The following is a 24,384-nucleotide window of genomic DNA, read 5'->3' as shown; positions in this document are numbered from 1 at the left end:
CGGAAGGTGGCGAGCAGCTTAGGACCACAACCATGTTATAATTCTCTGATCAAACCTGAGCTTGGTTTTTTTTTCGTCTTTTTTTTTTTACCCCCCCCCCCCCCCCCCCCCCTCCCATGCTCCTGAGACGCGAGCGACTACAACTTGTGGGCCCACTGCAGCATTTTGTCGTCTTTTGTTGGCTTCAGAATCTGTGGCTCGACCCCCCCTTACTGCAATATTTGGGCAAAGATAAGAGAGTCGAGGCTGCCATGGCAGCATAGGAGGGGGGCATCTTTAGCCTATTCCTCCCTCCTCCCGTCTATGATGCCTTCTTGTTCATATTAGACTGGATCGGGAAGTCAGCGTCCTTGGATGTGGCACCACCGCACGTCGACCCGTTGGATTTAAGCGGGGATCAAGCAGCAGATCCCGATGGCATGGGCACTTGTGCGAGGTCCGCCGCGCCGCCGAGCCACTGGAGCCCCCTCGCCGTCTCCTCCTCCTCAGCCAGCAGCCCAGCAGCTCCGTCGCCATCGCCCCGCAGCCCCGTCGCCGCCGCCGCTGCCGCCGCCGCCGCTCGCGAGCCACAGCAGGCGGCATGAGGCTTGAGTCACTCGCAACTCTATCCATGCTGCTCATCGGGGTCTCGTTCGCTTGCTACCCCCCGACTTGGGATTCCCTGCAGGACCGGGCGTACAGGTCGGCCGTGGTGATCGAGGGCAAGGTGCAGTCCACGCCGGGGAACGCCTCCGACTCCGACCCCGCCGATCACCCGCCGCAGCCCGGGGTGCACGTCCAAGTGCTGGACGTGTGGCCCCTGCACAGCGGCGGGCTGGAACCCCAGCAGCTGGTCACCGTGCTGGGGGAGTTCGGCTCGGAGGCTCCGTGCGCCGACGTTCAGAAGAACCGCAAGTACATCTTTTTCATGGAGCCCACCGAGGCGCCGCTGGTCTACAAGGCTTCATTTGCGCCCCTGGACACAAGCGGCAAGAGTCTCAAGAAGGATGTCGGCAAGATTTTGTGCGAGGACTGCGGTAAGTGGCATCGTGTACTGTGGATTACCGGTCGACCCGGAAGAAAAGCATACTAGTGTAGGTTCGGGGCTTCGTGGGCCAACATCTAGCCTGCTTGAACGTTTGCCCCAATGTATTGTTTAGATCGAGTGAGTAGCACTCATAGGGGCGTCTATGCAGCAATTTTTGACAACTCTCGCAGGCTCCCATAGCTCACGTGATCAATCAAACTCTCTTTCTCTCTGCTCAGCTGCATCACACATACGCCTCGCGCTGTTGCTTGTGTGCAATTGCACTTTGTGCGGATCCAACTATCTGCATCCTGCAATAGCCCCCCTCCACTCAGGAGCATACACTGCATAGTTTTAATACCCCGAATGTCCTTACGCACACCTTGCAGTCCTGCAGGACACGTTGCGCTCCTAATAGAGCTTGGCCCGCCTTTCAGGACCAGGGACAGCGGCCGGTGGCACGCCACCACTTTGTTCCAAGCAAATTGCTTGCTTGGCTATATTTAGGCTCACACCCGCTTTAATGCTGTAATAGCATTCACTTTGGCGTATTGGCATAGCCTCTTGTTCTTGTGCGAAAGCATGCCATAGAGAGTACTGAAATTGGGTCTACATACCGGATTTGTGAACTACTCCGTTTGGAACATGATAGAATGTAGACTAGAATGCCTTTGTTGTCAACGACGAAATGAAATGTATGAATGCATGAAATGTACTGCTTTGTTCTTAATTGTTTCTGGCGGTGTTTTCGTGGTTCAATCACCTTACTTCAATTGCAGATAGTGTGGATTCAGTTACCCCTTGATGATGTGGAATGTGAGTTTAATAGTTTTCACGCACGCAAAAAAAGTTTGGTTACCTTTCTCACTCGCTGGGTTGCTGTGTATTTCAAGCAGAAGAAGTTAGATTTATCCAAATTTGGGTTCATTATTTTTTTTATTTGGAGCTGAATTTTGGATTTGAAAGGATTAAATTTAAACCGGCGGCTATTTTAGACAGTCTTGTTGAGGAAAGTTGCATTCATGCATGTTGGCTAAATCAAATCCTCAACTGCGTATTAATAACTCAGCATTGGCTCAGTTTCTTTTGGACTCAGTGCTGATTTTTCCACCCTTTTTTAGTTACCATATTCTTCAAACTATAAGGCACACCAGATTATAAACAACAGCAACAGCAATTTTTTTTTTTTGGGTCATGTATAGACTTCAGTGTACTATAAGCCACATGTCATAACATCAGATTTTTACGCAGAAACATGGCACGTGGAATTAAAAAAAAAAAGTTTGAATTTAAAACTTTTTTTTTAAAATCACCTGATTTCACTAACATCATTCCTTCAACACAAACTGACCATATCTGCATATTTAGAAACAAGAACAGAAGACACACCTTCAACACAGACTGATCATAGCTGCACGTTGAAAAATATGAGCAGCACCAACATATTTTCATTATAACCCTGACACCCTTGGATTCTTAGAATACTGCACAATGCACAACAGTAACATGCCTGATTACGTTTAAAGGTGGAGAGTGCCCCCTGGTGGCGAGCAAAATAGCAGTTCAAACTTAAAATAAATGCTTGGACAGCATTTTTGTCTCCTTATAGTTACTGGGAGATTCCTCCCTTGTGGCTAGTATGACACTACATTACATTTATCTTAGGTTTGAGTTGTGATTGGTGACCAGTCCTGGGAGTAGGAATCCTGAGCAGGATTATCAGTATTAAAAAAACAAAACAAAATGGATGGAAAGGATTTTAATCGTAATTCTTGTTTCATGGGTCACTTTTTCAAGTCAAATATTTAACAAGGTTAAATTTGGACTGGTTTGTATGTGTAGGCTCCACAATGGGTGATGGTTACCATGTCTGTGTCAAAAGAGCTTGGATTCAAATCTCTCAGTACTCTGGCTTCATCTCACGTAAAATAAAAGCATGCCTGTTGGGTCAATTGAAAACTAAATAGTCCACAACGGCGTGTTTTTCTTTTTGGGTAATAGTCCGAATGCATTTGCTCACGAGGCCATTGATGTAATTTGAGTGTGTATCGTTTCACTGGCTGCTCGGCTTGTCGTACAAGAGAAAATCAAAGCTGAGTGATTTTGCTAGGTTTAGCGACCTATTGATTAAACACAATGACTGCTGGAGAAAGCACATAGATTCATTTATATGCAAGTGTGCATGTAGCATCGTGCACATGTATTTTTTTGTGTACAAATGTTTAGTACAGCCCGTCCAGGAAACAGAAAACACCCCAACACATACACACTTGCTACAGTGACTATAAATAAGATTCTAATCTATAAAAATAATATAAGAATATCTAAAATTGTATCTGTCTTATTGTATTGTCTCCATTTTGTTCTCACTAAACAATACCTTATAGAGTTAAAAATACATTGTTCAAACTCACTCCAACATTGATTAAATATGACCAATCATTGAGTTAAAACAGTGCTTCTCAAATCTTGGGGGAGGGGATAATTGTGATAAAAATAAGGAATAACATTTTTTTTCCTGGCATTCTGATCTACTGAATTTTTCAAAGTGCTGTCAACAACATTTATTTTTAACGGTTCAGTTGGTCAAAAATATTCTAGTTTAAACAAGGATTCACATTTTTTAATGTATTTTTCAAGCACTCTGATGCACTTTAAGTCATTATTTTTTCTGTTTTAGACTAAGCTGTAACCTGTATAAATGCTGTAAAAATAATGAACACTGATGATTTGTACACAAAGTTGGTTTATATTGCTTTTTTTCTTTTGCTAATGTGAAAAAAGATACATGTTTAGGTATACTTTTACAAACTTTATAGACAATAATCTGTAGTGAACATGTCAAGTGGGAGGGGCGGCGCAAAAAGTTGCCTTTTTCCTTATTTTTGCGAAGGCCACCTTAGGAAAGAGGGAACATTTCACCAATCACACCACCACTCGCTGAGGTGACTATACACAAGATTGTTATAGCAAAAAATTGTACATTCATATCTAAAATTGTATCTAAACACTCCACAAATGTTTACATTTTTACAGGTTACAGGTTAGTCTGAAACAGAAAAAAAAATAACTTCAGCATCAAAGTGCTGGAAATGTACATTAAAAAATGTGAATCCTTATTTCAACTAGAAATATTTTGACCAACTGAACCGTTAAAACTAAATGTTGTTGACACCACTTTGAAAAATTTATAACTCAAATTTTGACAATGACTGCACTGCACAACCTGGTGACATAGATATGCAACTACACTTTACACAGCAAACGCAAAGCCTGTAGTAGAGAATCAGAGTTTGGTCAGTGTTCTGCTGTAACCTCTCAGCAATGTCTTAAATTATACCCAAAGTGTAGTCACTGCTCCTTAGCAGGGTAAAACAAGTTCCTGCTACTCAAATTACTGCGACAAGCCCTGTAACTAGTGCTCAAACCACTCCCTGTACCTGTCGCCATGACATTTGTAAAGGCCTGTTACACTGCATGAGAATGGGAAGCCACTCTTCTTGTATTCCTTCATTTCACTGGGCAATTAAAAAAATAAAAATAAAAAGCGAAAGTCACATCCTGACGTCATCTTGCATAGTCATTTTTACTTACTGCTTAAGAACATAATGTGCCCTGTCCCGCTGTCCCGCTGTCTTCCTAAATTCTTAAATCCTCTTAGCTTAGACCCCCGAGACATAAATGCTCCCCTTTTCTCCCTTATGCCACACTCACTCCATTGCCCTGCCTTTTTAACTCATGTCCCAATTAGAGAGGCGAGACTAAACGGGCCTTATTATCGCCTAAAATCTCCCAACGGCATATTTTCCCAAACAGTGAATATTGTCAGTAATGTGTTCAAAAAGTCACCTCATTACTGTATTTCCTCATATGTTTTTGTTGTTGTTGTTGTTGTTTTTGTCTGACTGCAGATTAAACCAGGCAATTATTTGGGAGAGACCTTTATTCATAGAAAAAAAAATATATTAATAATGTGTTGGCACCTTGAAATAAGGGCAACCCTAAAGTTATTTTTGCTTAATGCTAATCAAAAATGCAAAATGCTAAAGACACGCTGATGGCAAGTATTGTAATGTTGAAACCTGAAGTGTGGTTGTAAGTTACAGCTCTTTTGAACTTGTTGTCAGTGTTGGGAGTAATACATTACAAAAGTGATGTAATTATTGTAAGGCATTACTTTCTGCTGCAACGCGGTAGTGTAATATATTAAACACAAAGAAATAATAATATTTTACTTGTTACAAATAAGAATAACTACATGCATTACAGTGCATTTTTAGCCTGAAAGTGGTGTTTGTTTTTTTTCCTGCCAAATTCATCCCACGTGATCGGAGGAGAAAAGTCCGGGACAAAATGTTTAAAATGTTTATTTGCTGTTGGTACTACCTACTACAGCAGAGATGAATGCGGCAGTAGCAGACAACAGGTTGAATGTGGACAATACACACACAAGATGGACATTCCGCCATTACTTTCAGTTCAAGTAAAAAGAGATAAAGAAAATAAGACTATAATCGTTAGATGCACTTTGTGCGCGAAATTTTGTCAGCAAGATCCCTGTCGCAACTAGCAATAGTGACAAGGTAAGCTAATGCTAATTTTCACTGCACAATTGCTATTAATAATAGTCTATAAATAGTTCTAATTAGGTGGCTTGGTGGAACAGTGAATAGCACGTCCGCCTCACAGTTAAAGGGACCTGAGTTCAAATCCACCTCTGTCCGGCCTTCCTGTGTGGTGTTTGCATGTTCTCCCCAAGCCTGAGTGGGTTCTCTCCAGGCACTCTGGTTTCTTCCCACACTCCAAAAACATGCATGGCAGGTGTATTGCATATACTAAACTGTCCTTAGGTGTGATTGGGTGCATGAATGGTTGTTTGTCTCTGTGTGTCCTGTGATTGGCTGGCAACAGTTCAGGGTGTCCCCCACCTTCTGCCTGAAGCCACTTGGGATAGGCGCTAGCAAGCCTGAGACCCTTGTGTGGCTAAGCAGGTCTAGAAAATGGATGGATGGATGAATGTTTGGTAACCTTTAGTAACCTCTGGTGACATTTTAGCAAATGTTGGCGACCTTGAGCAAACCCTGACCCTCGCCAACGCTGACCCTTGCCAACATTCAGTCCACAATGTGATAGGGGCTTAAGCAAAGGATTTTCAATCACTAACAAAGTACAGTAAACGTAACCACAAAAGACATAACGTAGCATATCTCACTATTATTTATCTTCTACTAAGAACAGCGAATATTTCTGCGACGTTCAGAACAGTTCATGACCAAGTCTTTCCCAAAGCTAGACAGTCTATCCCCTGACAGTCTCTAATCCCCCACTAGCCTCCTCCCATTAAAAATTCAGATTCACCCTAGTTGTGATCACCGTGTCACTTTTCCCAGTTTTTTTTTTTTTTTTGGGGGGGGGGGGGGGGATTATTCACACAACATGTTTTCTGTACACTTTACCCAGAGCCAAACATTGAGTCCAAACTCCACTTAGTTCAGCCCTAAGGCCTGTGTATTCCCCCTTGTGCAGGGTTGCACATTCTCCCCAGCGTGTTAACAATGGGACTGTATATCCTGTGTTGTGTAGTTCTCAATGTGCTACCCTTGTTGTTGTTTGGCTCCTGAGGGCTGTTGGGATGGAAGTGCTTTCCTTGCACCATTAGAAAAACAAAAGCCCAAACAACACATTAATTCAAAAGCAAAAATCTACTATTATTGTGGCCTAAACACTCACCAGCTAATTGTACAGTACAATTAAATATATTCTTTGCATGTTAAGGGAAACATCTAAATGCATAGTTTTTTCTTTATTGTACTTGTATTATCCATCCATTCGTTTTCACTTATTCTCACAAGGGTCACAGGCTTGCTGGCGCCAATCCCAGTAGACAAGAGACATCCTGAACTGGTTGCCAGGTAATTTCAGGGCACACAGACAAACAACCATTCACACATCCAATCACACCTAAGGAAAATTTAGTATGTCCAATATTCCTGCCATGAATGTTTTTGAAGTGTGGAAATAAGCCGAAGAGGACCCACACAGGCTCAGGGAGAGCATGCAAACTCCACACAGGAAGGTTGAGGTGGGTTGAACTCGGGTCCCTGAATTGTGAGGCGGATGTGCTAACCACTGTTCCAAGAAACCGTCTTGTACTTATAGTAGTGTAAAACTGCACTGCATTGTGCAGAGAGTTACAGTGTATATAAAATGTCTACACACCCCTGTTCAAATATCCGGTATTTGAGAAGTGAAACTATATTTCAAATATTTTCAACACTTACGGTTTCACAATTTTACACACCGAATTTTAATTGGGATGTGCCTGTATAACACTAACCAATGACATTCAAACCGATTTCCTGCATTTTGGGAGATTTATTATCAGGTCACTGAAACTAAAGTTGACCTTTTTTAGCCATGATTCTGGAATGTGTTTGGCACAAACACAACACTGCTTGCCCCCCCCCCCCCCCCCCTTTTTTTTTTTAAGGTGTGTATCAGATCTTAATGGAGGATTGGAAGAAAGTATAAACAGAAAAGAATCATTCAGTGTTAGCACAAAACCTTTAGGATTCTGCCAAAACAAAACCACAACAAGCCTATTACTAAATGATGGCATGTGTTTGCTGTCTCACATTTAACATGAGTTATAAATTTAATTACCTATTTCTTAAAACAATCGAACCCAGTTGTCAGGTCAGTTGTTTATTTTGTCCTCTCAGAAATGTGTTATGATTTTATTCCACTTGAATTGTACAGATCATAGGTCACATGATTTACCTTGCGCTTTTATTTTATCACAAAAACCTGGCATTTTAACAGGGGCGTGTAGTCTTGTGTCATTCATTATATTTCTAATATATTAGTGACATGGAATAATAAACATGCTGGTGACATGAATAGCTCTCTGCCAAAGTCGGCCAAAACTAATAACCTTTGTTAAAGCAACAGTTCTTGTAATGCGCTTCATCAGTCCAGTCTGATATAAAACAATACAGCAGTTACATGATATGTATGACAAAATGGTCAAAATACTGTTTAGTCTAGCATATTCCCTCAAGGCTTTACTAAATTAGAAGTCTGGCTAATGACACACATGTGGTTAGAGCCCCCATATTTTCCCCCTCTAGACTCCGGCGGAGACACACTGTAACCTACTTTTTTGCACTTTGTGTGTTTGAATGTGTGTTCGCAGACAGGTGGGAGCACTGACTCACATTTCCGCACAAAAAAAGAAATAGCACTTAGCCTCCACTACACCAGCATCATTCTGATAATGAACAAATGCACAAATCCTTCTGATTTATTCCGTTGCTCGCGAAGGCCATTTCTTTATGGGGAGTAGTAGATGAGTTTAAAAGTGTTGTTGCAGCCTCCGTCGTCACAAATCTATCGGCGGTCGCAGCTGTTGAGCCGAGGTGGCAGACTCGCAGACGTTTGCCCCGGAGCCGCGTATCGCCGTCTGAATGGAGAACATTCCTTGGATACGCCAACCGCTGGAGATGAGTGACAGTGACGCTGCGCCGTTGCCTGGTGAGCTCTCCTACAAGGCCACAAGGTTATCTGGCAGCGGTATGAATCAAACACGTGCCTACAGATTGCCCATTATCCTCTAAATATTACACTGAAGGGCAATTTAGCCAACAGTGGTTGATGGTGACAAAGGTGCTCATTTAGTGGATTTCACCTGGGAGATTGTGCCCTTAGCACAGGATGTTTGCTGAGATAAGTATGATTGAAATGTTTATGACTGTCAGTGCTGCAGTGCCTCTTGTCCAGGCCAGAGATTGAGGCTAATGGGAGTGAGCAGCTGGGAGCGCAGATCTTTCTCCATTTAGCTTGATGCTATAGCTTTGTGCCGCTTGTTTATGTTCGTTCATGTAGAATCTCTGTCCTCGTAATCTTTGCTCCTCTGCTCTTACAAGATAACTTGATGAATGGGGAAAGGAGAACCAGGCCATTCTGAATGACTGCACCTCATAGGCGTTTCTAGCCCATTTTAGGGGGTGCTCAAACACCCCGAATTTAAATAAAAACAAAACAATTTATTATGGCAATGCCAAAACCTGTTCACTCAAGAATTTGAATTTTTATTTATTAAAATTCAAAACCGATTTAAAAAATTTGCCAAATTGAGAGTAGAAATGAAAAAGATTTCAAATAAATCTGCTTCCTGTTTGCTTCCAAATAACTACGTCTGAGATATACTATGTCATGACATTACTGTTACATGTGGAAATGACAGCAATAATATGTGCGCCCCATCTGTCAAGTAATATGCTAGGTACACATCATGTAGGGCTATTTTTGTACTTTTGAACTTTTTATCATTATTATAAATACGCAACTCTGGTGAATAACATTCTATTTGTTCAAAGCAAAAGTTGTTTTCTGCATTTTTCTGCTCAGTCAGTGTCCACATTTTGACTGTTTCACATGAATGATTCTAAACTAATTCTAAATGTATTTTTTCAGGTGAGTTAAAGGGTCTCTGACAAATAAACAAATCCTGAACTACTCCCATCCATGCATTTTCTGTAGCAGTTTATCCTCACTAGGGTCGCTGACTTGCTGGTGCTTATCCCAGTTGTCTACGGGCAGTAGACACTGAACTGATTGCCAGACAATTGCAGGGCACAGAGTTCTGGTATTCTGATGGAGAATACCGGAAATAAAATCGAAGGCAAGCTTGTCTTGTTTATATTGCTTTGCAACAAGTTTTAGACATTAAGGCACGGAGAGAAGCAGCATCTTAAAAAAGTTGGCCACCGGAGGGGTGGATATTTATAGATTCCTATATGTAAATGAACTGATCAATACACATAATATAGGCAGACAGCTAGATGGTGAAGGAAAATAACGGCGTTGCCCAGCAGGAGAATCTCCAAAGGTGTATGTGTGTGTTCCTTCCTCGTGAGCGGTGAACGTGAACAGGATAACAGGTATAAAAAGAGAATGCATGAAGTTTGATAAATAATTGTAAATAATTTTGTGTTTCTGTGGTTACAGACTAGCTTTGTTTTTTAAGTGTAAAGTCATGTTTTATTTTGGAACGCGAAGCGAATATTTTTGCACTAAGCTTGTCCTATTAGCATCTAGCAAGAAACCTACGCATGCGTGACTGTTTCTTGATGTCTTTGGCCAGGGGTGTCCGAAACCCCGTCCTCAAGGGATTTGAGATTTCTTTTTCCCAAAACACCTGATTCCAATGATCAGTTCATTAGCTAGCTCAGCAGAAGCCTGATAACGATCCTCATTATTTAAATCAGGTGTGTCGAGAAAGTTACTTGAAAAACATGCCGCACACTGGTCCTCGAGGACTGAATTTGGACACCCCTGTCCAAGCAAAACCTGTAAGTAAAAGTATTTATTTTTGTGTGTGATATATATTCTGTACAAACTGATGGGATTTGCTTGTAACTTGATTGATTGTAACTTTGTGTCTGAGAAGTGCTAAGTACTTTTTAAAACATAGTATTATTTATTATTATACATTCAATTACAATCAGCATTTAAAATAACTATTCAGTAGCATGGAGTTAGCGATTAGCATTCAAGCTAGCTATTAGCACGTTAGCTCGCTAATGTCAGCGTGCCTAGTTAGTTGATCGTTTATGATACAACAAATGAGCAAGGCAGAGCAATTCGTGGTATTTTATTTGACAATAGCACTCCCAGGTGTTTTTATGTTACATTTCGATACCCTTAAAACATCTACTATGAATAACAGTGCAATAATAGTCAACCGAAATAGCAAGGTAAGAATAGTACAACTTTTGTGTCTTATACACAACTCAAAATTTTAAAAGTGTATTGTTATTTTTCTCCATTATAATGCATGGACCCTAAGTAGTTGCACTCCAGTTGTATATGGATAATTTAACAGGTCTTCTGTGGATATACTTCCACTAGTTTCAATGTCTGTTAACATGCCTTTTGATTTCTCACACAGCAAAGCAATGCTTTGGATGATTATACATTTGCAAGCTATAATACAGACATATTGTCTGGGTTTGTGGGAAATAATGTGCTCAGACGAGGTTCAGCCGGATATGAACTATGAGAACACATTTGAAATGCCAAGCACTTTAAGAGCTGCAATTTAATAATAAATTAATCGTAGAGTGTGACACATAACTGTAAAACATTTCAGTGAGGTTTATTAAGAAGTTGAACACATTCATTTTAGGAGTGGACACAATGATCGGGTCAATAAGGAAATTCATTTAAAACATGGTAAACCTTTGCAAGGTGCTTTGCTCAAAATTGGTACAATACACATGGACTTCTTTCTATTGTCAATTTGTTGAAAAGCAACAGTTATTCCTAAAATCCTATATGCATGTCATTGATGAAGCAACACTGCACTTGGTAAACAGCTGGCGGAATCATCCATTGGACCGAAAAGAAGGATTGTGATAGTGTGAAGGCAGATTAGTGTTACAATTAGTGCATAATGCCCTGATTCATAATCTCCTCCTAATCTCTATATTGAATTAATAGAAAGCTGCTTAACTGTCTGGTGCTGCTCTTGTGTGCATTTTTATTGCATGGAAGACATTTTAGCAGTATTTTATATTTTAGAATGATGCAGTGTAGTTCCTAACCCCTACAAACTACAATATTTACTGCAGTACTGATTTCTACATTGCTAAATAGTGGAGAATCTAGACTATAGCACTCGCCTTAGATAGAGCAACAGTCTGCATTAACTTAAAAATGAATGGCTGTCATAAAGTCACATCAGCCTTAGTTCACTACTTTATATATTTATTAATACTATAAAATGTAATTATTGGGGCCCAAATGACTTATCGCCTGGCTAATTGAACCGTCTGATTCTGGCCTTTCAAAAATAATTGGCCAAATTATTTTAACTATTTACCTCATTATACTCTAACCATTTAAAGGTGTTTTATACAAGTAGCACCTTTCCTTGTGCACTAAGGCAACGAAATGCTGTAATGTAAATACTCTTTCCTGTCTTGACGGTTTTGTATCTATTGTGCATGTGGTCACTTGCAAGTAAACTGTGTGTTTGTACCTAAATAACACAGACTGTTTATGACAGTAATATATGTCCATAATTCAAGTACAAAAAACTTGTTGTATTCACATTAAAGATATGTTTTTTTTGTTTTTTTTTTTTAAAAGAAAACCTGCAATATTTCAGTCAGTTTCACAAAAGTTTACAAACTATTTCTGCTGAGGTGGGACTCTTGAACCCACTGAAGAATGTTGCCTTCACCACCATGAGGCAGTATATGATCAGGATCAGGCCGTACTAAAAAGTTGCAAAGGATGGGCCTGTTGGGAACGTCAGCAGTTGTTTGAGTGACTGAGCCCCACTAAAGAGGCCACGGTTGTTGCAGAGTCCAGAAGATGTGTGTAAGATACCCACTGTGAAATTCACCGCCATTTGGACACTTCTTTGTTCATCAAAGAGAGCCATATTTCCATTTTGGGGTGGTGGTGCTGGGGGGGGTGCAGTTAGCTCTATACAGATATGCTCCTGTGACTCAACTAACGGTAATGGTGTCCCTCAGGGACGAGCAACCCCGGAAACTTTTGGGCCGTCGCCAAAAGGATCCAAGTCGTTAAGTTTGAGAGTTGGATATAAATGTCAATGGCTTACCTCACGTCTGCATTTCACCAGAATACAAAACTCATGTCACTTTTAAATACAGGCTATTAGTTGGGCCGCTATAAAAATAGAGGCTACCTTTTACAATACTCAAATAGACAAGAGAATAAGGTCATGAACTTAACAAATGACAAAAAAGGATGCGGTGATGAAAACAGAGAAACTTGAAGATTAAAATAGAAAACAAAAAGAGCATGAAAGAACAGTTTCACTAATTGTTAGCAACCTTTGCTGGCATCTGCCAGTTTGGGTTGCAGCTCAAATAATGCTTGAACACATACAATGCAAATTCCAAATCTAACAAATGTGTTGAACGCACAAAATTAAATATAAATAAGCAAATGGCCACGCTTCCAATGCATCATACCATTTAACCATGTGCATCCAATGGCTTCCTACTCGGCTCTACTTATCTGTGTGTTTTGAATCTTTACAAATCGTGTCCTGCTTTGTGGAGGCAGTTATGTTTACCCCGCCTTTTGAATCATTCAGTAATTTGCAGCTATCTTGGGCTGCAATACTTGTCCTTCACAGACTGCAGCTAGTGCATGTAATTAAATATTGAAAGCAGTTTTTCTCTCTGTGCACAGCTCAGGAGGTAGTTTGATCAAGTTAACCCTTTAACATTTCAAGAGCAAAAATGATGGGTGGATTAAAAGATGGCTGGGATGGAAAGTTCAAATTTTGTTGACTGTTGAGTGCTGGGTCTTGACAGCTTGTTGGGTGCTATTGCACCATTAAGCTCTAAGATTCTCTTTTGTGATGGAAAGTAGGATTAAAACATTTACATGGTATATTATTTATAAGTGTAGGATTCACATTCCCTAAAAGTGCTTATATTTTCATAGACACCAATGAATGAATTTGAATGCTCGTGAGCACTGGTTAGCATGTCCGCCTCACAGTTAAGGGATCAGAGTTCAAATCCACCTCGTTCCGGACTTCCTGTGTGGAGTTTGCATGTTCTTCGCGGGCCTGTGGGTTCTCTCTAGGCACTCCAGTTTCCTCCCACACTCCAAACACATGCATGGCAGGTATATTGTACACATCAAATTATCCTTAGGTGCGAATGAGTGCGTGAATGGTTGTTCGTCTCTGTTTTCCTGGCAATTGGTTGGCAATAAGTTCAGGGTGTCCACAATACTTAAACAATAAACTGTACAATAAACAATAAACATGTCTTAAACAAGAAACAATACTTTCCGAGTTCTACACCCACAAATGATTTTTTTTTAATTATCGTTTTCCTTCTACATATTTGGGCATATACTTGAAGTCTAAATCCTTCAGCTCTCAATGAGAACAGACTCCCTTCCTTTACATGATGTACACTGCCAACCAGAATATTGACAAAAATTCCAGACAAAATCTGCCAATAATTTATGCAACATTTTTTTTAGGTGTATTTGAATTTGTTTACATCTATCGATAACTCCATTATGAACTCTTATCAACTCTTTTTTTTTTTTGGCAATTTATGTCTGGATCAAACAAAATAAATACATAGCACAATTTACAAATAATAATAATATGAAGCTTGGTTAAGATTCAAGCATCCCCAAAGCATTCAGAATGACACATTAGACTTTGAATGAAAATGGTATGTGTCCACAGCAAATTGTTGTCAGGTGTGTCTGTCAACATTATTTCGTCATGTTGTAAAATTAAATTACAATTGCTCAGTCCAGAGATGGGCGGACTAAGACGCCGGGCAAACATTTTACGCTCGTTACGTCAATCGTTTCACTGTGGCTGACTGAGTAACACGGGGCCAAAAATTTCACCTTCTATGAACTTGCTTATCCACAACAAGAGAGCTCTCCAACCGCAGGGTGTCAAAGGCTTGTATATACAGTGCTGGCTCTTGGCTTAATTTGTTTTACCATTTAAAATGTACTGTATGTCAAATGCTTTGTTTGTAGCTAATATTTTCTAATGCCTCAGTTGTTGATGTGAAACCTCTCAGTGAAGTCAGTAAAAAGGTTTTCCCCTGGAGCGCTCTCACTCAGCAACTCAATGCTACTGTACAACGTTCATGTGGCAAATAGCAGAATGGCAGTGATGCATAGGACTTACATCAACCGTTTTTGAATTTATGACTAGTGTATGTCTGATATCCTCCTTGTGCCAGAAGAAGTAATGAATCTGTTTCAACTTGAAAGCTGCCAAAATTTCTGTGACAAATAGTCAATAATGAGCCAGATGTTGTATACACTTTTGTGTTGTTTTGTTTTGAGTGCGTGGGGCGTGATTTACAAATGTTTGGGTTGTACGATGCGTCTCCTTTTGCATGGCGTCATAGTCCGAAAGCGGGAAGCAGTGTGAGTCTGAAGGACGACTTGGGAAATAACCTTTCACTGCGTACTACTCCACTGGCATTATTTCACCACAGAAGCCATTGAGACTGTCCTTCAAATTGAAACTGGTGCCTCAAAATAATATCTGCAGGTAGTGATACAATGGAGCAGCTGCTGTTAGGATGATGAAGGCAAACAGATGCCGCAGACGCTATTGATTTACAGGCATCGACAACAATCGGTTGCCTCCAAGGACCACATGAGTTGCCAGTGGATCTGCCGTGAAAGTATCGCATGTGTTATGTGTCTCACTAGAGGGGATGTAAGGATTTCCTGGGAATATTATGGACGTGAAAATATAAACACTTGCATTGATTTGTAGTAAAGAAGCGCCGCATATTGATACTGTGCTTTGTTAAATCAAGTATTGTTCTTTTTGTCTATCCACTGGTGCTGCTCCATATTTTGTGTTCAAGTATTCACTGCTTAAAGAAGCCTTTCACACACCCCACCCCCACTTGCCACGGTGAATATAAATATGATACTTCTCTATGAAAATTGTATTCCTAAAAATGTATGCTTTTTAACATTAACAAATGAAAAAAGCAATCTAAATCAAGTTTCAACAGATGTTTAGTATTTACAGGGTTTATATACAGGTTACAGATTCAGACTAACATCCAAAACAGAAAAACATAACTTAATGCATCACAGTTCCAGAAATAAAGAAATATTTCAATCCTTATTTAAACTAGAAACAAATTTTGACCATCTGAACCATTTGACGCAGAAAAAAAATCAATAAATAATCAAATAAATGCTAATTGATCTGTAACATTAACTCAGGAGCACGGCAATTTTAAACATTTTAACCTGTCAAAGGGTTTGAAATATTTTGCAGATTTTTTTTTTTCTAAACCACATTAACCATTGATGTGATACAGAAAAAAAAAGGTGCAGACAGCAATTTAAAAGGTTTATAATTGCTGCACTGACTTAGACAACAAGAGCGCAACCCGGTGATGAGGATGCGAAATTACACTTCACACAGCAAAAGTAAATCTTGTTCCCCAGGGTCATATGAGCCCCCCCTTGCCATCGCATCGCGCCTTGACAGGGATTCCCTTCCCACTTTTTAAGAAAGATTGGCTTAAAAGGATACTAATCTTGTTTACATTTCCATTTGCTGTCGACTGAAACTGACATCACGCTTAAGGCTCAGCTTGGGAATGTCACTTAACCAAATGATAAACAGTTGAGCCGTGATTTGTTACCTGAGTCTTGAGCACATACAATCTCATTTTCAGTCAATAACAAATGGAAAATGTGTTTTTATATCTAAAAATGATCCATGAAATAACTTAACCATCAAAATAATTATAAACAAAACATTAACTTTTTACTGCTAAAAATGGCCAAATAACTTGAGCACTCTCAAAATGTTATACATCAATGCGACACCACTGTCAATCAAAGAGAAATGTATTAAATATGTATGTAAAAATGAATTTCACATGTATTAAATAAGTGGAAAAGGCAGCATATAGTCTATTGCACCTAATCGAACCTACTGAAAGGCTGAGAAATATATTACTATATGACTGGATAGGAAGCTCTAGAAAATGGATGGATTGATGAATAAAGCATTTTTTTCTTATGGCTCTGTCAGTCATTTTAAATTTTCAACAGGTAAAAAAGACATTCCCATAACATGCATATTAAATAAACTAGTTGATATTATTCAAAGCAACCAGTATATTTCCTCCCGGAAATGCTAAAAGTCGGCAACATTTTCTAACATCAGCAATTTTTTATCAGTCACTCAGCATTTTTTTTTTTAAATGATTGAAAAATAAATTGGTGGTAATTTATTCCTATTTTATGTGACTTCAACTTCATGGTGGACAATTTTCACAGGGGAACTCATTACCTATCTGACAAAATCACCTATATAGTTCTTTGGTTCCTTATATAGACCCGGTGTAGGGGTCTTGACACCTCTCCATACAGATCATGTTCTGTAATTGTGCCATGCATTGGCCGTTGTCAGAAGTGTCATGCTGTCATACACACTTTTGACTTTTGCTTTCACAGCACTGCTCTTGTAGAGTGATGGACATGTTCACCAACTGGCTCATATTTAAAAAGAGTTGCCTTTTTGTCTGGCCAAACTGCATCACAAATTTGAAACATAAAGTTTGTGATCAAATCCCCCTCTGTAAATGACCGGGCGGATTCCGTGAGTTCTTGTGCAGGAGCCTTGCTTGGGGATTTGGCTTTTCTGAACAGAGCCTGCTGAGTTTTAAGACCTCGTTTTACTTCTTCCACCTTCTGTAGCCTTTGTTTCATGTCCGTTTTCTTCTTTTTGTCCGTGTGTTTCGTTTCATGATGCCGTCTTCTCCGATTATTCTGTTTCATTACTGTCGCAATTTCTCCACGCCAAAAGACACATTGGTTTTCCAGCAACCTCTGTGAACGTGTAATCCGACACCAATGTTGCATTGTTGGAAATGTATTATTGGTGTGTGCAAAACACTTTCGGCCCATACACCCTAGTAGGCCTGCAGACCAACTGTAAATATAAATCAATATCATCCCAGGGACCACAGAAAACATTCTTGCAGGGTGGACCTGGCCTGCGGGCCAGCACTTTTGACACACGTACGCTTGACCAAACATTTTTGTAAGCATTAGGGTAAGTGGACTTTCTTAACCCCTATTCTGATCTCTGTATGAGTGAAAATAGGACCACGTTAGGTCTTTTTTTTTTTTCCCAAAGTTTCTCACAAAACAATCTTTAGTCGTTTTAAATTATGGTTCAGGTATACACCTAATGGCGGCACCATGGTGCATGTGGCTAGCACATATTCTTGTGGGATCTGGGTCCATGTCTTTATCTGCTGTCTTGCCAGCCTGTGATGTTGAACAAGATATAAAATAGATGGATGGGCCATTGAAGGTGCATGTAGTGGCTCACCTAGCTGACTCCTAATCAATATCTGGAATGGGCTAAGAGGTATAGAACATGAATGGAAATTTGGTTTGTGATAGCAATAGTACAGAGCTATAAATTTCAAACATAAACTAAAGTCTATAAAAAAAGATTAAAATTCAACTGTTGATAGTGTTTTTATTTAAATGGCCTATTTCATGGTATTATAAGATTCCCACTGGTAGATATTCACATAAAAAGGATGGAATTTTACCTTTTGGCACATTGAAAATTCAATTTCTTATGAAATATGATTTTTTTTCAGTGGCTTGATTTCTAACCAGGAAGTGAAAGGGTTTGCTCACTGATACCCCTACTCTCGCTGTATGGCTGACATGCCGCCTTCAAGACATCGTTCTAAAATTGACCGACCAAAGCAACAAAACATCTCATGTTGAATAGCGATCAATAGTGGAAATACGCAGGCGCCAGAGATGTGCTACAAACTCCTCTTTTCTACCTGTGACGTACCATGTAGACTCAACCACGGAAGTCACTTATTATCTCTTTGGTGCTGAGAGCACAGAATGACCAATGCATTCTTTAAAATGCATCAGTAAAGGAAACTAACACCTTGGGGGTGTTTAGGGTGAGAAATCAACTTTGTAACATGGTTAAAAGCCCCCAAAGTTGAATTTTCATGATCCAGTCCATTTAAAACTGTGATAACAGTCATTCTCCTTTAGGTCTTATTATATTTGTTTATTCATTGAATGGAATTTGGACAAATGAATGGTTCTGTAGCATCAACATGTTTTGTCTGTCATGATGTAGGTGTCCCATAAGCAAAACATCAGGAATCCATGAAGCATTGGGAAATGTATGTGGGTGTTGCTCCAGGCTATGTTTGTCGTCTAGTTTCATCCGGTGCCGGTTTCATTTTGGAGATGCTTGCAATTTGATGATACTGTTGTTTTCATTTGAGGTGAAATGCTTGCAGTTTGACTGCTCCACTATGCAAATTACGTTAACGGTGGCGCGTTCTCAATTACATGAAGGGCTTAATAAAGAATGTTTTAAGTTATTTGAGAGTTTTGTCTTCTTTCCAGAAATGTGTAGACACTTGCTAGTGATTGGGTGTGATTCTTTTCATGATGCTATTAGTTCTGTAAATATGCCACCAGTCAGTATTTGGCAAGCATACGCTTGTTTCTAGATGCTTGAGGAAGTGATCCATTCCTTGCCGCCCTGGCAAAATATCAGACACAAACAGAGTTTTGTTACACTAATATGAAACACAAGTGTCAATTGTAAATGTGTGGAGAAAGGCGATAGGAACTTCAGCAAAACGCTTGGGAACAAAAGGAGCATGGGAAGGGCAACTGTGTGTGTGTGCAGCATGACGAAGTGTTGAAAAGCGGGGCTGCCGGCACTCCTGCTATGGGCGCCTCCCAGTGTGTTTAAGGGACGTGCCCAGCCATGTTCCACCCCCCCAACACACACACACGCGCACGCACCCACAGTACATATTCTGAGAGGTTTGTTTCCTCAGGTATGTTGTAGGTGTGGATTGATGTGTGTCTTAACATGAAAAGACTTTAAACAGAATGCAATGGCTTGGTTGTGCTTGGAGTCTCACCAGGAGGCAGCCATGTTTCCCTGCTCTCGTGAATGGGGTGTCCTATGTTTTGAGACCTTTCCAGAAGACTTGAGATGACACATGCGCTTGCTACTCTAATGGAAAGTTGCCCAACGTTGTGGTCCGTGAATGAGTGAATGTAGAACAGAAGGAGGAGGTGATTACACTGACTCATCCACAAATATCCCTAAACAACTTGACTCACTCGTTTGTCATTATTGTGAGTATTTTCGCGTGGACAAATGGACACCTGCTGAGTAGATATCCTTGACATCATCATTTTATAAATGCTGAATGATCTCAGTGAGTTGGACTGTCTTGAAGATTTTTATGAAATGCAGTTTTTTGAACAATGCACTTTCCCAAACATTTTGGCAATAAAAAATGTTGTTTGTATGCTGGTTACTCATGAGATTTTTCATATGGAAAATGGATACCTTGGCTCAATGAAGATTGCTTCCCAAGTGATCTAATCACTACTCTCCGCTTTAAACACGCGAGTCATGAAGTACATCTTGAATGATACACGTGAGATGTGAAGTTTGTATAAACTAATACTATGTACTATTATTAAGTATTTTAAGCAATGATATCCTAGATGAAAATTATTAACTGAACGATGGTTAGCATCAGCACTACTGGGCTCACTGTCCTGCATACAGCTGTCTGTGCTTTACAAAAGAAAAAAAAATAAGACCCAACTTCAAACAAGTTGAGAGACAGGAGTGGAAAAAAAGTAGCATGAGTGAAAGTTGATGACATAAATACACAAACATGCATGCAAATTTATTGTGTCAACAAAAAGTATTGACTCAATTTTCTTTTCTCAGCAAATGATATGTTGGTATGCATTCTTGAAAAATGGATGGTCAAATTTACTCCAAGTGTTAAATATGACCAATTCTTGAGACAACCTAAAGCAGTGATAGCCAACTGTTCCAAATGATTAATTTATACCACTGCTTCTCAATTATTTCTTGCAGAGCCCCCCTAGGAAAGAGTAAATATTTCACGTCCCCCGCACACACACCACTGTGACTACAAATAAGATTATTTTTAAAATTTATATCAGTATGCGTACAATTGTATCCTTTTAACTATAACGAAAGAAAGCTAAGCAATATAAATCTTTCAACAAATGTTAATAAAAGGTTTGTACAGGTTAGTCTGAAACAGAAAAAAAATAGCTTGATTGAAGCATTTGATGCTGAAATAATATTGAATCATGAAATAATTATCAACGTAAATTGATCTGGAATATTAACACAGGAGGACCAATCCAACATCAAACAACAATCATTTTAACCAACATTTTAACTTGAAGAAAAAGGCATAAAACACTGTGCTTTTTAATCATTAATCTAATTTAGCAAAAAAAATATTGTTGCAGACTTTAACAATGACAGCGCCACTGTCACTGCACCACCTGGTGCTGTGGCTGTGCAATTACACTTTACGCCACAAAAGCGAAACCTGTTCCCCAGGATCATAAGCACCGCCTTCAGGCCCATCCACTATTTGAGAAGGACTGATTTAGACCCCTATTCCTGAATGTACATAGATGAGCAACCATTCACACCTAAGGACAATTTAGAGTGACCAATTTACCTACTGTATATCTTATCAAAACGTGACAGGCAAACAAAGGAAACAAACTCCAGGAATTGCCATAGTCCATATTCAAACGTAACCAGAATATGAAGAACCATATATGCAAACATAACCCCTCAAAGTAAACCCACAACCCAAAGTCCAACAAACCGTGACAAAGACAAACTGAAATTCTTACCATTTTATATCGAATAGAATGCCTAACTTTAATAAAATATCAGCTATTCCAATTAGACTGACATATATTTTAAGCTCATCTTTTTAGCATTTTGTAATTATCGTGCTAGACATACAGAGAGGCATCAACGCTTTGCAACATTCAACTCACAGGTACACAAGTAAGGATGTTTGAAAAAAGGAACTCTTTGAATCCCGACGTTTTCGCCCATGTAGCATTCACCGCTTCAACCACTAATGGCCGCATGTATGCTTTGGAGTGTGTTTTGCAAGTTGACTGCGGCTCTATCCTTTAGCTTGTGTCTCATGCCCTTCCACCAGCGCTCATTATTGTCTTGCTCTAATCTGGAGGGGACAGCACTGGCTGCAGGAGTGTATTTATCTTCCTGCACAAATAGGACCTCTTTCCGTCTGCTCCCTGCTCAGCTTGTTGTTGAAAGATAGTGAGCAGCGAAGAGCGAGTTTCATGAGCGAGGGTGCGCATGGCCCAACCGAGATGCGGCCCGGCTGGCTCGGAAACAAGCGAGTTAGCCGTCACCCGACTGCAGCAAATGCAGACAAAAAAAAGAGCAATATCTTTCCCTTGATATCGATACAGTCAACTGTGGGGGTGTTTTAGCTGAAATGAGAAGGCAGCATTCCTCAAAGAGGTCTTTTTGTACTTGTAAAAGCCAGTAAGATCATCATTACACCAAGTCCCTCAAGTGTAAGCTCCGTAGCCCCATTTCCGCTCTGCCCCCCGCCGCCCACATCAAATCACATCACATCACATCTGTTGCGATGTGTACTTTTGCTTCGCATTGTCTAGGCATGTTTCTTTTCATTCCCCTTGTTGTCTCCGTGACATCGGGCTCACAAGAAGGCAGTTATCATACTGTGAGTGGCGATGGGCCAGGAAAGCGCTGTACGGAAGCCAGCGTTACAAACAACACACAGCATACCATGCAAACTAGCGCGGTGCTCGGTCTGTCCTCGTGCCCCTGTCAAAATTCGTCAACGCCTCTCACGTAAAACTGTCAGGGAGTTGATTGCGAACGTCATTTTTGTTAATGACAACATCATTGAGTTGTCAGTAGACCCACATTCAGTGTTCGGAAGTCGCAAATTCACCTATTTTTTTTTTCTTCATCTTTCAACCCAATTTCATGGAAAACACTTTTTTTTTTTAACTTGGTAAAAAATATCTTCGGCAAAATATCTATTGTAGAGGCTCTTTTACCATCTTTTTATATCACTGGGTCAAATTGACCCATTTTAAAGTGAACGGTGAATGTAATTCTTCAGTATAATGGCATTTGTATGTATTTTGATGGAATGCTTTTGAGTTTTACACTCTTGCTACTTTTGATAAATGATCAAAAAACCTGGGTCAAAATGACCCAAGAATATCATTGCTTTATCTGAAGGGGAAAAGGAATCACAAGATTTGATAGTTAGCAGGATTACACAAGCACACATACACACACAGAAAATGGTTTTGGAATGCTTTAGATTATTTACGCACAACCTCGGGTTAAATTGACCCAGAATGTTTTTTGGTTTTACTGGGAAACAAATGTAACACACAAACATATCACAAATCAAATTTCCAGGGCACAGCTTCAGCGAATGGACATCCGCACTTTCTTTACTTCTTGCCCTCAATTTGATAATCACAGATGTGCTCAATGCATTGTTGCGGTTGACCGGTCGATTTCGGTCATTTTGAATTTCAAAAGCTAGTATCAGAATAATCAGAATTGGAACCCTTTTTCCTAAATGGTATTCAACCAAAAAATGCAGCTGTCGTCTGTTATTGACATCAGTTTAACCATTTTTTAATCACCTTCTGTCACATTGTTTTTGACAAAGTTGACGCCGTAAAGTTTCACCGTCTTGCCTCCACATCCTACAATGGAAACACAAGCCAGACTAGAATGGACAAACTGTTCCATGTTGAGATAACTGGACGGCTTCATGGAATCTTCGGTGCTACGTTCATGACCCGACTGCAGTCTTAGCTTCCTGTTAGCCCCGTCCTACTTGCCAAATGGCCACCGCCGAGCAGTCAACTGGAGGGGGCAACTTATCAATCTTAGTCCATTCGAGACCGCCTCGATCCGAGCCCGTGTCGTCAAAAGTATGAGCTAAGCGTACACACATGCGTAGCGGCCTGTTTTCCAGGAAACGCCTTCCGCTGATGAAAAACAAACAAGCAGATAAGAGAGGCTCTTGATAAACTCACACTCAGCCACAAGAAGGCAAAAACAGAAATGCAAATGATTCTGACCGAGAAGCTGCTTTCACTCTGTGTGAACCTCCTCTCGGTGTCCTCAATGTGACATGTTTGTGCTGCTCTAAAAAGCACATTCTGCAGATAAAGGACAAGTGCAGGGCGCAAAAGGAATTTGATTCGATGTGAAGAATGCAAAGCAGAAAGCGGACACGTATGTTTTTGAAGGGGGTGCGCTGCTCACTGATAAGATGGCAACCATAGTGTGTTTTCTGTACAATTTTGCTGCACGGCATTGATTCTAATCATGCATGACTTACAGATTCAAAATAGAATTGTACTAATTAGCAAATTTTCAACATTAACCATGAAGTCATCTGCTGTGCATTAGAAATCATCCCTATCAACGGGTTTAAAATGCATTATTTATGTGTAAACAAATCATTTGACTGACTTCACTGTATATGACTTCACAGTCATATATCCAGTCCACAAATTATAAAGTGTCAGATAGAAACCCCCGATATACAAAAAATGGTCAGTTCAACATTCTTCACAAATCTTTATTGGTCAGTTCCCACATGGGTCTGTTATTTTCACAAATAAGGGACCCATATGAAATTTTGTGCTCTCTTTGACGATATAATGTTAATATCTCAAGTGTTGTTCTTGTTAGTTTCCTAAAAAGTGATGTGTTTATTTTTTGCATATTTGTAAAGTGAAGGGTAACCTTATTCTTCTACCAAAATGATTAAATATTCAAGAAATTTGGCAACAAAAAAGAAAAACTGTCTTGCAATATGAACAGCAGTAATTAGATCTGCAACAAAATTGGATGGGTTATTCCTCTAACTCTGATACAATCT

The 24,384-nt window shown here is 39.9% G+C and overlaps 1 protein-coding gene across 2 annotated transcripts in view; it reads left to right on the top strand.

Annotated features, from left to right (window-relative positions):
* The first annotated feature begins 149 nt into the window (after window positions 1-149).
* nrg2a (neuregulin 2a) overlaps window positions 150-24,384 on the top strand; it is a 102,010-nt gene continuing 77,775 nt past the window's right edge. For both annotated transcript variants that reach the window (XM_088440150.1, XM_088440149.1), the window contains exon 1: window positions 150-1,016. In XM_088440150.1, coding sequence (XP_088296276.1) covers window positions 581-1,016 — 436 coding nt within the window. In that variant the 5' untranslated portion in view covers window positions 150-580. The remainder of the gene's footprint in view (window positions 1,017-24,384) is intronic.

Source organism: Hippichthys cyanospilos, chromosome 18 (genome assembly GCF_059441005.1).
Source record: "Hippichthys cyanospilos isolate Australia breed blue-spotted pipefish chromosome 18, RoL_Hcya_1.0, whole genome shotgun sequence".
In the NCBI taxonomy this organism is placed as follows: domain Eukaryota; kingdom Metazoa; phylum Chordata; class Actinopteri; order Syngnathiformes; family Syngnathidae; genus Hippichthys; species Hippichthys cyanospilos.
This window is presented reverse-complemented; position numbering and strand designations above follow the sequence as displayed.